At 35.2% G+C, this 16,313-nt stretch overlaps 1 protein-coding gene across 5 annotated transcripts in view; it reads right to left on the bottom strand.

Annotated features, from left to right (window-relative positions):
- Tenm1 (teneurin transmembrane protein 1) overlaps window positions 1-16,313 on the bottom strand; it is a 780,422-nt gene that overhangs the window by 85,853 nt on the left and 678,256 nt on the right. For all 5 annotated transcript variants that reach the window (XM_040285140.2, XM_078034300.1, XM_005319330.4 and 2 more), the window contains one exon: window positions 12,171-12,403. In XM_040285140.2, the coding sequence (XP_040141074.2) occupies window positions 12,171-12,403 (233 nt within the window). The remainder of the gene's footprint in view (window positions 1-12,170; window positions 12,404-16,313) is intronic.

Here is a 16,313-nt window from a genome sequence, read left to right as displayed (position 1 = left end):
TTTTACAAAAAGGAAATGTTATTGATAGAGATAAAACCACATCTCCTTATCCCTTTACCCTTTTTCCTTCCTTCCCTTGAGGTAACCACTATCTTGAAATTAGTATCTTCCTATACATGCTTTTATAAATTTTCTAATGTGTACATCCACAAATAATATATGGTATTGTTTTTCTGCTTCAAAAATTTGTGTAGGTGGGCTTAGAGTATAGCTCAATGGTAGTGCATGTGTTTAGCATGCATGAAGCCCAGGGTTCCACCTCCAGAACCAAAAAAGATGTAGGAAATAGATGTCATAATGGTTGCACGGTAATATGAATGTACTTAATGTTTCAAAACTGTAAATTTAAAAATGGTTAAAATTATATTATTAACTGTTTATTTTACTATAATATGTAAATTATATAATATTTTATATATCCTTTTGCAATTTTCTCTTTTATTCATCCAATGATATGTTTTTGTGCCTATGGATGCTTTTGCACGGAGACCTACTTCTTTCTTTTTTTCTGTTGTATAATGTTCCATCATTTGACTAAGCACTTATTATTAGATGGTTTCTATTTTTATACTTTAATGAATATTTTTAGCACTTGTCTCCTTACCCCGTGTGGACTTGTGACTTTCCATACAATTTTTTTCAGCCAAGTACTTTCCAGTAACTCTCTCTGACATGGTTGCATTTTTGCTCTTTAGTTGGATAGTTAGTTTTGAAAGGTTTAGAATTAAATTGCAGCTGTGTATATCCAGTCAATGAAGTTTGAAAGAAGAGAATATGAATACAAACAACTTTGAAAACAAAACATTAATTACTAATCTTGAAAATAATCTAGTTAATAATATATATACTAAGTATTCTAAAATATATTTCAAATTTTATCCTTTTTCTCATCATCATAATTTATCTGTGCAAAGTAATAGTTGAATTCATCTTTGTGTAATTTCATCCTATATAACCCTATAAAAAAGGTAGGTGCTATTTCCATTTTACAGATGAGAAAACAGCAACTCAGAGATGGATTCAAAATAGATTCAAAGATAATTTTATATATGTGATTCTGAAGTTTCTGGTTTTAACTTTTTAAAATAGTTCCTAAATTTTCCAAATTTCAAAGGGCTTAAATGGGAAAAACACATAAAATGATTTAAGGTTCACTGAAAAGCCTGCCTTAAAAATAACAATCATTGGAGGCCTTTTCTATCAGGACACAAACTGTAGAGACATTAAGGAAATATATTGATAATCTAATGCTATCAAGTTTGAAAATCTCTATAGAATGTTTAGTGGCTGGGGATGGGCCTCAGAGGTAGAGTAGCTGCCTCCAATGTGCAAGATCTCGAATTTATCCCCAGCATGAAAAATGAAAAAAGGAGGGGGAAGGATATCAAATTGGAAAAAATACTTGTAATACATATGAGAAACAAAGGGATGTTTTTCTTATTTTTCAAAACCTGAATGACCTTGATAGAAAAGTTAGCAAAGGATATGAAAGCAAGATTACCAAAAGGAAAGTAAAAATGGTCACAAAATATGTGAAAATGGCACTCAACTTCATTGATAATTAATAGAATACAAATTGAAGCTACAAGATACTATTTCCCACTGATCAGATGCACATGCATTCAATAGAAAGTTTATATTCAGAACCACTGAAGGTATGGCAAACAAGTACTCTTAAATACTATGAGTGAAAGTACAAATATATTCATCTTTTGTGAGGATGATTTGGTAATATGCACTACTGTTAAAATTTAATGCCATATATTCACAAATGTTCTCCAAAATACATGAACTAGGTTGTTCACTGTGGAACTGTAATAATAAAAGATTAAAATGAAAAAGTTCATCAAGATGCAACCAGCTTAATAAATTATGATAATTCCATATGTTATAATATTAAGCAGATCTTAAAAACAAAGAGGTAATTATGTACATGCTTTTATGGAAAGATCTTCAAGATATATTATTAAATGAAAGAAGCATGGTGAAGAGTAATCCATATGGTATGATTCTTTACACATAAGAAAAAGTAAATATAAAGGTCTAGAAGAATCTCAAGAAACTGTTAAAATAACTTACATCTGGAGAGAGGGACTGGAGTGTGTTTGTGGTAAATAAGCTTAAAAGTTTCTTTTTGCATTTTTCTATACAGTTCAAAAATTAAATATTTTTTATTTCTCAATACAAGGAGGGCTTATCTAGATGATGAGATTATGGATCATTTAAATTTTTTCTTTATACTACTCTTTTAAAAATAGGTGCAATTAATATCTTTTACTATTGATGTATCAGGATTCCAAGGTTTTCCATTTAGGTTTCTTTTTTGACTTATGGTATTATCCCTTCAGCAGGTGTCCAGTAACATATTCAGATGAGAATAACCCATTGTCAACCATCAGAACTATGCCACTCCTTTGGAATGCTATCACCCATGAAAGCAGAGACCTGAGTCCTCAGAGATCAGGCCACAGGACAGGACTGTGTGTGTGTGTGTGTGTGTGTGTGTGTGTGTGTGTGTGAGAGAGAGAGAGAGAGAGAGAGAGAGAGAGAGAGAGAGAGAGAGAGAGAGAGACAGAGAGAGAGAGACAGAGAGAGAGAGAGACAGAGAATAACCTATTTTTGAGGCTGGGCTTGGTGGCACATGCCTGTATTCAGCAATTTGGGAGGCTGAGGCAGAAGGATCTGAAGTTCAAGACCAGCCTCATCAATTTAGACCTTGTTTTGTTTCAAAATAAAAAGGGCTGGGAATGTGGCTCAGTGGTTAAGCTTCCCTGATTTAAATCCCCAGTACCCCCCCCAAAGAATAATAATAACCTATTTAAAAAAAATATTTATTTTTTAGTTGTAGTTGGACACAATAGCTTTATTTTACTTATTTACTTTTATATGGTGCTGAGATCAAACCTAAGGCCTCACACATGCTAGGCGAGTGCTCTACTACTGAGCCATAACCCCAGCCCTAACAACCTATTTTTAAAGAATAACACAAAGCTATATTTTATTTCATAACTAAGCATTTGATCATTTGAAAAATAGCATTATTGTCTTTTGTTGACTTATAAAAATAAATGGTCAGAAAATGAAAGAGAAAATAAAATCAATTATCATTCATTCTTCAGAAATTATCATTGCTAACATGTAGATATATTTGCTTCCAAACATTTTTCTCTTTATGTAAATATATACTTGCACCCTTACAGATGTAGCACCACACAGAACATACAGATTTGTGTCCTGAACTTTTCAATGAACATTATTTTGTATTTTTCTTTCTACCTACAGTGGTGTACCAAGGTTTGTGGGCTGCGGGGCACACTTTGTACTTCTTGTAGAAACATTAAAATTATAAGGAGCCTGATGAATAGTAGCTCTGTTTTTACTAACATCATCCATTGGAAATTCTAAACAATACCAGTGATAAAATACTTCTCCCATGGCCCCATTCTCCTTTAACATACTATTGTATTCCCACCCAGTTCTGACTAGGTGTTATAGAAAAGGAAAGGGTATATTTCTATCTAGGAGAGACAGGGTACGAGTTGCAGGGAATCATGGAAGACAAAAGTAAGAGAAGGCATTTCAAACATCTTCCACTTTACCAGTTTGCTGCTTAGATCCAACTAACTTAGATACCCTGTAAAAATCTGCTTTTTTCTTGATTAAAAAGAAGCAGCAGTGTCCTTCTTACATGCATATAACTTAAGTCATTAGTGATGCTGGTGTAAATGTTCTGTGTGATGCCATCTATAATCCTTGTGCTGAAGTGGTCAAAAATACAATAAATTGTTCAATTATAAAACAAAAATAAACTTCCTGACTCCATTTCTGTTTTACTCCATGATGATGTTAAATTCATGGATTTCCAAAGACATCTTGGCTTACTATATGTTATTTGAGTTTTGCACTATATATCTGCTCATTTATCCAGTATTTCTGAAGGATCAAGAAAGCTAAAAGCATCTTCTGGTAACTCCTCCATTGCTGAGTGGATGTTTTGGATTCCCTGAGAAGTCAATGCACCGTAGACTACAGATGCCTTTAAAAATCAGCAAAGCATGCTACACTTATCAGGAAATTACTATTCTGTTTCTCTGATTTTATAGTGAGCTCTGTGCATTTGGTAAACTTGGAATTGTGGGGCCATCTTATATTGATGATGGAGCAATATGGGGCCATGATCAAAGTTTTAACACTAGTACAGTTTCATGTTTTAGAACCTTAAAAACAAACATTTTGCACTGAAAGAGATTTCCTAATTAACTTCTGAAGAATTTGTACATTAAAACATCTTACCCTGCTGGAGAAGACTGATAAAGCAAATGCACTACCTTCTGCTGAGGAGAAACTGTATTTAGAAGGAACTTGCTATTCTCATAAAACTTTTAATAGGAAGAGTGAATCAAATTCCTTAATTACCATTTTATGGTTGGTAAAAGGGCAAATTACATGCCATCCATTTCTAAACTTCTAAATGTCTCTGGTGCTTTTAATTAAAGCTGCCATCTAGAAACTACTAAAGCAATTTTACGCAATTAGTTATTTATAGGTTACCATAATACACCACTCAAAATATGATTTAAGTGATTTGCAGCCTGTTAGTGTGTGATCTCTGTCATTTTTTTTGTTTTGGCCAGAGACTCTTATTTTCAATCTGTGGAGGCAATTCTTAAGTGGACAGAAAAGAAAGGTGTGACATTGAGGAGCTGTGATAAGAAAGCAAAGTTATTTTGGCTAGTGATCTTAAAGAAAAAAAAAAGAATCATCATTCTATGCTGTCAGTCCTTACATACAGGGATCCAAGTTTCATTCTAGACAAAATTGTGAGGTGAGGTATAGTCATCCCTCTGCATCTAAAGGTTCCACACTCTTGGATCAATCAACCACATATTGAAAATATTAAAAAGAAATTGTATCAGTACTGAACATGTACAGACTATTTTCCTTGTCAGCACCCACCTAAATAATATGGTATAACAACTGTTTACATAGCATCTATATTTTATTAGATATTATAGGTAATGTAGAGATGATGTAAAGCATATTAAAGGATGTTCGTAGATTATATGCAAATACTATGCCATTCATATAAGAGACCTGAGCATTTTCTGTGGATTCTGAGGGATGACTGTACTTCATTGTTATTCCCCCACCTCTCCTCACTTTGATACTATTCTACCAGATACCTAGCACCACAATTTCTCATGCCCTCAAGGTCTGACCTCACTTCCTCATTTTTCAGAATAAATACTCCATTTTTTTGAGAACACTGAGGCTATCAGATAGAAAACCATCAACCTTCTAGCTCCTTCTACCAACAAACTTATCCTTATCCTTATATTACACATAACCTTGGATGGTCTTTTCATTCTCCCCTCCTAGTCAATGTCTACCCCCTTCCAGTTTCCTACAGATCTTGTTTTGGCATTTCTTCCCTTTCCTTGCTCCTCAGAAGAGTGATCTTCATTAGTGATATTTATTCTTTCATTTCTCATTGGCTCATGTAATGACTAAAATTTAGTTTCTGCCTCTACCACCATTCAAACCACCAATGGTAGTGTCTTTGATGAACTCATTCTCTAATGCAATGGCTAGAAATAGGCGACATTTAATATTGGTTTCCATACCTTCTTAAAATGACCTACTCCCTTGGCTCCCTGGACACCATGCTTTCTTGGCTAGCCTTCCCTTTTTCTGAAGGATTATTCTGCCTCTTATTATATTAACTTCCATTGCCTACCTTAAAATTATCAGAACTGCCTATGGTTTCTTGGACCCAACCTTGCGCCAGTACATTTAATTATCCAATCACCAAAATGATTCAAAATACATGCATCAAATGATGCTGTTACTCAGCTGCTTCAGATCCTTTGCCAACAGGAAAATTTTCTTTCTTTTCATATCCCTGACTTTTATATTACCCTTAAATATTTTTATTCTAATGGAATTATTCGTGATTCCTAAATATATTATTATTTTTATTCATGTTGTGGTTCCTCTGTAATTTTGTTGAGAGCTATCCTTCAAGTCAATCCAAATGATGAGATCACCAAGGTAGATCATATGTTAAAGGAATTTAAGAAAACCTTGCTGTTCTCATCACACAGGAGAACCAAAAGAACAGTCTAATTCTTGTTTCTGTACTTTATTCTCTCCCTCATAGAGACCTGTGACATCAATAAGACATCACTGATCATAGTCAGCATCTTTTCATTAATCTTAAACATAGCTTTTCAGAATAGCATGCACATGCCCGAGGAAGGAATAGAGCTTCAGGATATATCTCAGCTAGATCTAGGAAGGTATGAAAACTGTTAGTATCTAGACTTTTTAAGACTCAGATTTAATAATTGACAATAAAGTTAAAATATATTATGTATGGCTAGTGTCATGAATACCTGAAACCACTTTTGGAAGCTGCTAAGATTTAAGAATCGTCCTTCTCATATGGAACAATCATCGGCAGTCACCTGGTATTGCCTAAGTCCTGCTGACTTCTCAGGTCATTTTGCTTAAAGATGTACATGAAAACAGAGATATAATCCTTCGTGAGATCCAAGAAAACCAAGTTAAGTCATTGATTAATTTCATCCTGTCCAGTCACTCCTTCACCCTCTGTATGTACTTAAAAAAATAAATGCATTCAAGCTTGTCACAAATTTTATTTTTATATCCCCACCTAGTACCATTTCACATTCTGCTTAAGTACTTGGTCATCTATTACATGACTCATTAGTTTGAGTTCTCTGTAGAATTAAAGAAAGTTGCAGTAAAAATAATAAATGGAACCTAAGTTTCAACTACATCATCCATGCATGTTTTAAAAGCATCTTTCAAAGTCAATTCAAACTCATATACAATGCCAGGGATTAGCACTCTGTCAACCTCTTTGCTAAACTTTTTTCTTTGCCCCATTACATTGAAGTATTGATGAGTAAAATGGCAAATGTTTCTCTTTATTGGGATTCAAATCAAAATGCATAAAACTGGGTCAGATAAAGACTTCTTCCCAGGAGAAGCAGCCAGGGGCTATCATATGAAATTCTATTTGGAGATGCTTCCATTTTTCCTTCAAACAAAATTTGTAGTTACTACTGTAGTCAAGAAATTTAATAAAATGAAGGTTTCCTGCCTTGGTCCCTTAAGGAAAATTTGGTGAAGTTCCTAATTGCAGAATCTTCCAAAGAGAAGTGACAAGGTTTCCTGGAGATTTATTTGAATAATTACATTTATAGACTATGTAAATGCTACGTAGTGCACTATGCATACACTCTTAAGTTAGAAAAATCAGAGAAATGAGTTTAATAGAAAAGGAAACTAGACTAAAAGTTCTTTATCTTGTAAATAAAACTATTGTTTCCATTGAATACATGTCATTAGATGAAAACTATTTCCCAATATTTCTATCCTTCCCAGAGATCATAGATTTTGTTATTTGAGTTTTACACTATATATCTGCCCATTTAGATTTTAGCAGATAGGGAAGCAGTGTGAGATAGTGGAGGTATCATGAATATTTTCTTCTAATCAAGCAGAACTGGCTTGAATTCCAGGAGTATGCTATAAACTGTCTGACCCTGGGTAAATTTTTTAACTTATCAGTTTCCTTGTTTGCATGATGGGAATAATATTACAATATAGACTTGTGCATTGTTGTGAAGATAAGAGATACTGTGTATAATATATCTAGTACAGTGTATGGCACAAAATAGGGACCCAGTAATTATCTATGGTTATTGTAATACTTTAAAGCTTAGGGAAAGATCATTATGAGCCCTCAGTTTACAACTGAGGAATCTCAGGACCCAGTGTTAGAATGGCTAATGTCACAAAACCAGCCATGGCATCATTAAATTATGTTCAGAAGATCACAGTGAGGTACAGTGACTTGCACAGAATCATTTAAAGAAGCATGGGAATTACATGGATTGAATAAGAAAGTCCAATCTCCCCCACTGGGTATTCACTACAATTTGCTGCCATTTTTCAGAAACAAAAACAAACAAAAAGTCCCCAATAAACAAAACACCCCATGGCTTCTGACTTTTTATGTTTTGCTGTTTTTTAATCCCATTTGGTAATTGACTCTGACTTTAGGATGAGTGATCTCAAAAGCAAATTTTGTTTCATCTATTTTTAGAATATATTTGGAAAGTAAATTAGCTGTCTTGCAGATTAACATTTACTTGACTTACCTTGCATAATTAAGGACATGTTGGAGAGTCTCCCTATACCTGCAATATGTTGCTTGTTAAAGTCTTAGAGCAAGCTCTCTTTGCTAACCTAGAATTTGTACTCCCTAGATGTACATTTCCATTTTCTACTGATCTACACTTTTTCTTTATGAGCTTCTGAATAGAGAGGGAAAATTCAAACCTTTCTTTAAAGATATCCATTAAACAGTTGCTGTCTTTTAAGGGGGAAGGAAGAAGCTGATGTGCATGGTAGTTCTAAAGCAAAAACCAAATTGGGCTTTCTTGAGAGACAAAGAACCTGCAGGAGAACTTCAAAGATGAAATTAGCAATTAGCCATACTCTTCTCTCAATTTTCACACTGAGCTTTAATAACTTCTTGCATGATTTTTTTCCTTCTATGGAAGTCCATGAAATTGCCCTGCAGCATTCCATATAATGAGAATCTCACTTCTGATTCACTGACAGGGGTGAGTACTGTCTATATTCAGCATAGAGATAGGTGTCATAGCTAGGCACCTAAGTTTCTGACCAGCATTTTTAGAGAAACTTATGTCTGAACATAGGTTCTGCCATGTGAATGATTTTATAGAGCACTATGAATTTTTTTTTTGTACCAGGGATTGAACTCAGGGACACTCAATCATTGAGCCACATCCCAGGTCCTATTTTGTATTTTTTTTTAGAGACAGGGTCTCACTGAGTTACTAAGTGACTTGCCATTGCTGAGGCTGGCTTTGAACTCACAATCCTCCTGTCTCAGCCTCCTGAGCTTCTGGCATTTTCAGGGTTTTTAAACACTGTCAGCATGGTTAAAGGTGATGTGGTGGATATTTAGTGTAAGTCATACATCCCATTCTGTTAAATATTCTTGTTCACTTGCTGGATTAAGATAGTGAAGTCTAAGCTAGGTGTTCTTAGGACCCTTTGCTGCTTTGGATGAATAAAGTGTATCAGATTATATGGTAAAGGCCACTTTTGGAAAGATAGATGAATAAATCAGGCCAAAGGAAAATATACCACTGGCTATGACAAGAAGAAAAATGTAGTTTAATATTAGCTTTAATAGATGTATAAATTTTGGCATTCTCATTACTGATGCTTCAAGAGTTCATGTAAATCCTGTTCATCAGGACTCTATTATTGCTGCTTTCCAAGCAAAAAAAAGCTGCAGTGAACCAATTATTTGCTTTATTTGGAAAAGCTGAGATATTCATTCTCTATGTGGCAGGTTGAATGTGGTAGGTGAGATGAGTGGTTTTCATACTAGAAGCAACTCAGGAGTGTTAGAGTCTGTAAACAAGTCTGGATGGTGCCTGGCATTTTGCCAAGGGAATGTTAGAGTCTGTAAACAAGTCAGGATGGTGCCTGGCAAAATGCCAGAGGGAGTGGTTTGTGAAGTTACGCCAGCGAGCCATTAGGTGTGGAGATTCTTTATTGGTTGATTGCTGTATCTAGTTTATGTATTAAGATAAGCTGTGTGGAATGTATAAATACCGCTCCTGTCCTACAATAAATGGCTCCTACTCCTGCTGTATCAATCTACACAAGTTGTTTGTCACCCCCTGGTTATTTTGCTGCAGCCGGACTGCAGTACAGGAGGATGTCAATTTCAGGCACAATACAGCCTTGATTCCTCCCTATTTCTTATGCAGAAATCATTATAATACCCACAAAGTTTTAAACCTGTGAAAAAGGTGGGACCTAGCCTGATGTATTTCCTTTGACGATGAGCTGAATTATTTATTCACTCATTAAATATTTATTGTGGACCTACTATGTATAAGAAATGAGAGCTGGCACAGGGAAGAAAGAACACTTTACTATAGTACTTGGGGGGCTTATGTTCTTCAAGGTAAAATTCATTCCCTTTAAACATCATTCCCTCCCATCATAAACATCATTGAAATTCCTTTTAGGAATACCTGGCATAAATACTAGTTACTTAATTGATTAACACAATAAGCACCTAAAGAATATACTGTGCTAAAAATTGGAGAAGTGGGAAAAATTAAAAAATATGAGGTATAGTTTTTCATCTCAAACAATTTCTTTTGGAAAAAAAATCTCCCACTCATGAAAGAAATGGAAAACAAAAGAAGGAAAAATATAATCAAGTACTAATTTGATAGTGTAGACACTGTTAATATGTAAATCAATGGAAGGGTAACTGATGTGATACAGCAATCTGTATACGGGGTATAATTGGGAGTTCATAACCCACTTGAATCAAACTGAAATATGATATATTAAGAACTATGTATTGTTTTGAATGACCAACAATATAAAAAAATAAATAAATAAAATAGAAAAAAAAAGAAATTCAGATATAATCGACTGGGGTTAGCTAGAAGGAATTTATGAAAGACAAAGCCTTAAAGAAAGTAAAGTCTTTGGGCTGGGGATATAACTCACTTGGTAGAGTGCTTGCCTTGCATGCACAAGGCCATGGATTCAATCCCCAACACACACACAAAAAGTCTTTAAACTTTAGTTGTTGGAACCTAATCCCAACATGGCTAATGTCAAAAGGCTAAAAAGTAACCTCTTAATATTTGAAATAATAAGTGACCATCTAACAAATCAAACACATTAACCTCACTATATTTATTGGCATGGGAAGATATTTATAATACGTTAAGTGTGAAAATCAAGTTACAGAATAGCATTGCATAATATGATTCTAAAAGAATTAAAATATATGATGTACATGGAAAAGAATAAAAATGGATAAATACTAAAACTTTAATGGTTGTTTTCTATAGGTAGTAGGTTTATGTGTGACTATTTTGTTTTTCATTATCTCTTTTCTAAGTTTTGTGCAACAAATGTATATTATTTGTGTAGCAATTTTAAAAAAAATGGTTTCATATGACCCAAAATGACTAATTTGCAAAACTCACTAAAATAAATGTACATATGTACACTCATACATCTTGGAGAAGGAACACAGAAAAATGATTAAATAATTAAGCAGATGGGATAGACAAACTTAAAAGTTGAGCATCCTTCATTTTAGTGGCCTAGACTGGAAATATAATCCAAGTCTACAAAATCATGAAGTTCACATTTGTTCACTAACTTCCAGGCAACCAAACTTGGTCCTTGAAGACTGAGAATAAAATTTAGGACAAATAAGAGTAAGACCGACCTACCACAGAAGGCAAACAAAAAATAGAATTTGTTATCCTAGAGGAGAATACAAGTGAAATACAAGTAGCTTCAAGAATGATCTAGAGCTGGTCGTGGTGGTGCACACCTGTAATCCCAGTGGTTTTGGAGTTTGAGGCAGGAGGATGAAGAGTTCAAAGCCAGCCTCAGCAACTCAGTGAGACCTATCTCTAAATAAAATGATTAAAAAAAAGGGCTGGTAGGGATGCAGCTCAGTGGTTGAATGCCCCTGAGTTTAATCCCCAGTACTCTCCCCCTCAAAAAAAAAAAAAAAAGATCTAGATAAATTGGTGGAAAAAAGGTATGTTAATGGTTGTGAAGCAAAAAGTAGGAATGGTAAAGGTCTTTAAGGATAGATATACAACACACTTGACAGTGGTAGAAGGTGGGCACAGACCTGGTCCCACTCAATGCAAACCACAGACCTAAAGGAGGGGCCTGAAGGCTCTCTTCTGGGCTAGTTTAACCCTTTAGTTGCTGGACTGTGGGGAGGTTTCAGGAGGTAGTCCCTGGGAGAAATTAGGAGACAGGAGGTACTCAGAGGGCTTTGGCCAATAATTATTTATCAATCAGAAGGGGAGTGTTTCAATCTTTTGCTATCAATTATGACCATACTAATACATATTGGCTAAAATTTCACCATGTATATGCCTATCTTCTGGGATAGACTTCAGAGTTGTCTGTCAGAGGCAGAATATTGAGATGGATGGATGAAGTACAATATGGCAGTATGGCAGTCTTTGGATTTTGTGAAGCCAAATGAAATCTTTAGTTGATGAAAGGAAGATTTTGTTGTTGTTGTTGTTTACCTCGAGGGCTGTTCAAAGAAGCTTCTGATGCTCTCCCACCATCTCCGCAGTGACTCTGGTCAAAGGGAAGGCACTGGTCACCTGTTCCTGCTACCACTTCAAAATTCTTGGACAGATCTTTTGTTTCCACAAGAGACTTCAATTTGTAGACTTTTCGAGTATTGGTGTCTGATAGATATAGCAATTCAGACACTGGGTCCATGGCCAGATAGTATTTGTGAGCAGGACTTGTGCTAAGAAAGAGAAAAATAAAGTTATTCAAAGCAATTTGTCCAACATGCACCCCCTGGGGTCTGCTGTGTGTCACAAATTGAAAAATCTCTTAGGTGAAAGAATTCACGAATCTTCCTGCTTATATAAGGAGGGGACAGATACTTCTTTTTCTTCTCATGGGTCTAGGTATGAAAAAAAATGTCCAATGTGTACTGCTAACTTGAAATGATGCTAGCATTTTAATATCATCAATTTTGAGGGTAGAAAGAAACAGAGGAGAAAAAAATCCCAGGAGATCACTTTTCTGATACTTTTCATACCCTGTTATCCAATTACCAATTGGGAGACTGCCTGAATATCTCACAGTCACTTCAAACTCAAAAATCTGAAACAGAAGTTATTTTATTTTTTTACCTTCCCCATTCCTCAAAAACATGCTCTTTTTCTGTGCTTTCTGCCTTACTTGGGGACACTGCCATCCTCCTAAGGCTCTTGCTGTCAGTTAAATAGCATGGCCAAAGGTAGAGAAGCATTGCTAGGAGGACTGTGCTGTAGATCTGCAGTCAAAATTTTCTTCTCCAAAGTTCTTTTTTTTTTTTTAAGCTGATGATCAATTCCCTTATCCATTTTTCTTCTTTCAGGACATCATACAATTGATTATATTTAACTTTATTTAAGGTATAATCCTGATCACAGGATTGTGTAATCACATGCCATCTCTCCTAAAGACAACTTACCTTGACTATTTTGACATTTTTAAACTCTTCAATCACATATGCCCATAGAATCTTATGTTATTTTTGTCTGTATCGATGATTAAGCTCAATATTTTTTAGTCTTGTTAATTTCAGTGTTTTAATTGCTGCAGTAACTTTTGGTTTGGGGATATTTTACTTGAACCTAAGGTTCATGTGTGACTGGCATCACTCAAGCTGCAAACCTGGAAGTCATCCCTGATTCTTCTTTTTCTCTCTACAGGCAATTGTGTCTTTAAAGTAGCTTTCAGAAGCATCCTCTTCTTTCATGCCTCCTGCCATTGCATTAGTTCTAACTTTCATCATCTCTGGCCTGAAGTATTTTCTATAGTGTGGCATATAGAAGTTTTTGATTATTTAAGTCCATTTTCTCCTACACTGCCTTCAGGAGTATTCTGATGATTTGGCTCTCATCTTTTAAAACTTTTAAATGCTCTTGTGTGGTATACAAGGTTTCTCCACTCGATTCATTCTCATATGCCTTTTGAGGCTTTACTCCTTAAGGAAGCCTTCCCTAAATCTCCAGCTTGGGTTATTTGCACTGTGCTTAAGGGGATTATATATTATGTTAAATTATTTATGTGTCAGTATCCCCCCAAATAAACCATGAGAGCTTGGAGAAGAGCAACCTTTTCTTGTTTATCTCTAAAATGTTCAATACCCAGAACTCTGCCTAGCACCTAGTTGACTAAGTGAGAAAGTAGAAGCCACTCTTCTCCAATTCTTTCTCTTCACCATTACTCAAAACCAGCAAAACATCATGTTTTTTTTAAGTTCTACCTTGTAAATTCTCTAGTCTGCCTGCTCTATCTCTGCTGTCATTAGTTGAAGTCTCCATCACTCCTTTCATCTGAAATATTTACTTGGCACCATTTCTATATTGTGTGTTTGTTTATTAATTTATTAAAATCATTTACTAAGTGCCTAAAATGTGCCCAAAATCTGTGCTATGATCTGGAGACCTACCTTTGTGTAAGATACAATCCCTTTCTTCATGAAACTCACAGTTTAGTAGAGGAGAAAGACAAGTAATCAGGGTCTGACTGTCATAAATCCAAATATTATGACAAAAGAGGTAGAAAGACAGAAATGAGCAGAAAGAAGGGAATTATGACCTAATAGCATCTATTGTGTTGTATTAGCATTATTTTAAAAAATTATTAACTGAAGTTAATACTTTATTGAGGTTTCCTTAGTTTTTACCTAATGCCCTTTTTTTTTTTTTGTTTCAGGACTCCATTCAGGATATCAAATTATATTTAATCATCATGTTTCCTTATGCTCTTCTGGGCTGTCACAGTTTCAGAATTTTCTTGTTTTTGATGACCTTACCAGTTTTGAGGAGTATTTTGTAGGATGACCCTCTATTGGAATTTGTGTGACTTTTTCTCATGGCTAGACAGGAGTTGTGGGCTCTTGGAGGAAGACCACAAAGGTCAAGTGCTATTTTGATCAAATCATATAAAGGGTACAAACCTACCAACATGACTTATCACTGATGGGGTTGACATTCACCTCCTGGCTGAGACAGTATTTCTCCACTGTAAAGGTATTCTTTCTCTCCCACTTTCTGTATTTTTTGCTTTGGAAGGAAGTAACCGTGTACACCCAATATTTGAAGTATAGGGAGTTATATTCTACTTTCTTGAGGGTGGAACATCTACATAAATTATTTTGAATTCTTCTGAATGGGAGCTTTATCCCATTTTCATTTATTTAAGAATTCACCAGTGGGGCTGGGGATGTAACTCAAGCAGTAGTGCGCTTGCCTGGCATGCGCGGGGCGCTGGGTTCGATCCTAAATACCACATACAAATAAAATAAAGATGTTGTGTCCACCGAAAACTAAAAGATAAATATTAAAAAATCTCTCTCTCTCTCTCTCTCTCTGTCTCTCTCTCTCTCTCTCTCTAAAAAAAGAAAATTCACCAGTTTATTTATATCAGTATGGACTCATGGATATTTATTTTATACTTTGCGTTAAATCTAATGCTACTTTATTTTGTTGCTCAAATTGTTCCAGCTTTAGCCATTTAAAGCTCTTCTGTTGGCTCATGTGCCCTTTTGCCAAACTTGTATAAGTGTTGATTTTTTTGATAGCACTTTACATTCTGGCACTATAAAATGTTCTACCAAGTCATCTTATACACTTCCTGCCCCAATCCTAGAATCAGTTATTTCTCCAAGAATCCCTGGTTCCTTGTATTGGAGAATAGTATTAGAAGCCAATATCTGGAGGCATATGTAAGCACTATTTTTGCCACACATCTCTCATTCTCTCCAACTACACTGTGAGCTCTTTGCAGGCAGGTACCATATTCACCTTTCTATTCTTAGTGCCAAATAGAGTGCCTGACAGATTTGTGTTTGGTAAGTGTTGAACTAAACTGGACTGTGGGACGTGAAACTAAGACATAAGTAAGTTTAGGCCTTGGATAGTTAACCAGCAATATGGAGGAGAGAGGGTCAAAGGTACCTTTAAAGACTGATTTGTTCTTAATTGTATTCAAAATTGCATTTGCCCTCTCAAGCATATTTATGTATGTTAATAATAATAAGCCTGGAAAATACTAATGGGATTCAGGTTACAGTTTCTATTGGAAAAAAAATCAGGTTCAGTTGGAATACTTGATTTTTATCCAACTACCTTCATCAAGTAAGATAATCTGGTAGATTCCAGGAATATCTTCAACCCTGGAACCACCATGACAGGTGCTGTAAATACACTGAAAAAAGATCCAACAGACTCCAGGCTGATTTGGCAATTTTATCAGACAAGGAATCTCTGTAGCAGAGACTTCTTAAATAGGGGTTTGAGTGGAAGTTTTTACATTAGTTGAATTTTTACCTGCAGAATAAAATTTCTCCCATGTGCTTAGATCTTTCTAGAATAAAGAAAGAGTCACAACCATTCCCCGAAACAACTGTCAATACTTTGGTAGCCAGTTTATGGAGTTTCAGCTAAGCCAGATTAATCATGCTTTGTTTAGAAAAAGCCCATAAGCTATTTCTCTAAGAGAAATGTTATCCACACAAAAGTACTTTGGAATGCATTACATTCATTCATTATTGAATATCTCCAATGTGCCTCTGAGGGAAGTTAGAATTAGCATTCCCCTCAAACCTCAGCTGGGGAAACCCAGACACATAGGGGGGCTTGCCCAGGGTCACTAAC

The sequence above is a fragment of the Ictidomys tridecemlineatus genome, chromosome X (genome assembly GCF_052094955.1).
Source record: "Ictidomys tridecemlineatus isolate mIctTri1 chromosome X, mIctTri1.hap1, whole genome shotgun sequence".
Lineage (NCBI taxonomy): Eukaryota > Metazoa > Chordata > Mammalia > Rodentia > Sciuridae > Ictidomys > Ictidomys tridecemlineatus.
The sequence above is the reverse complement of the archived record's forward strand: the minus strand, read 5'-3'. Positions and strand labels throughout refer to the sequence as shown.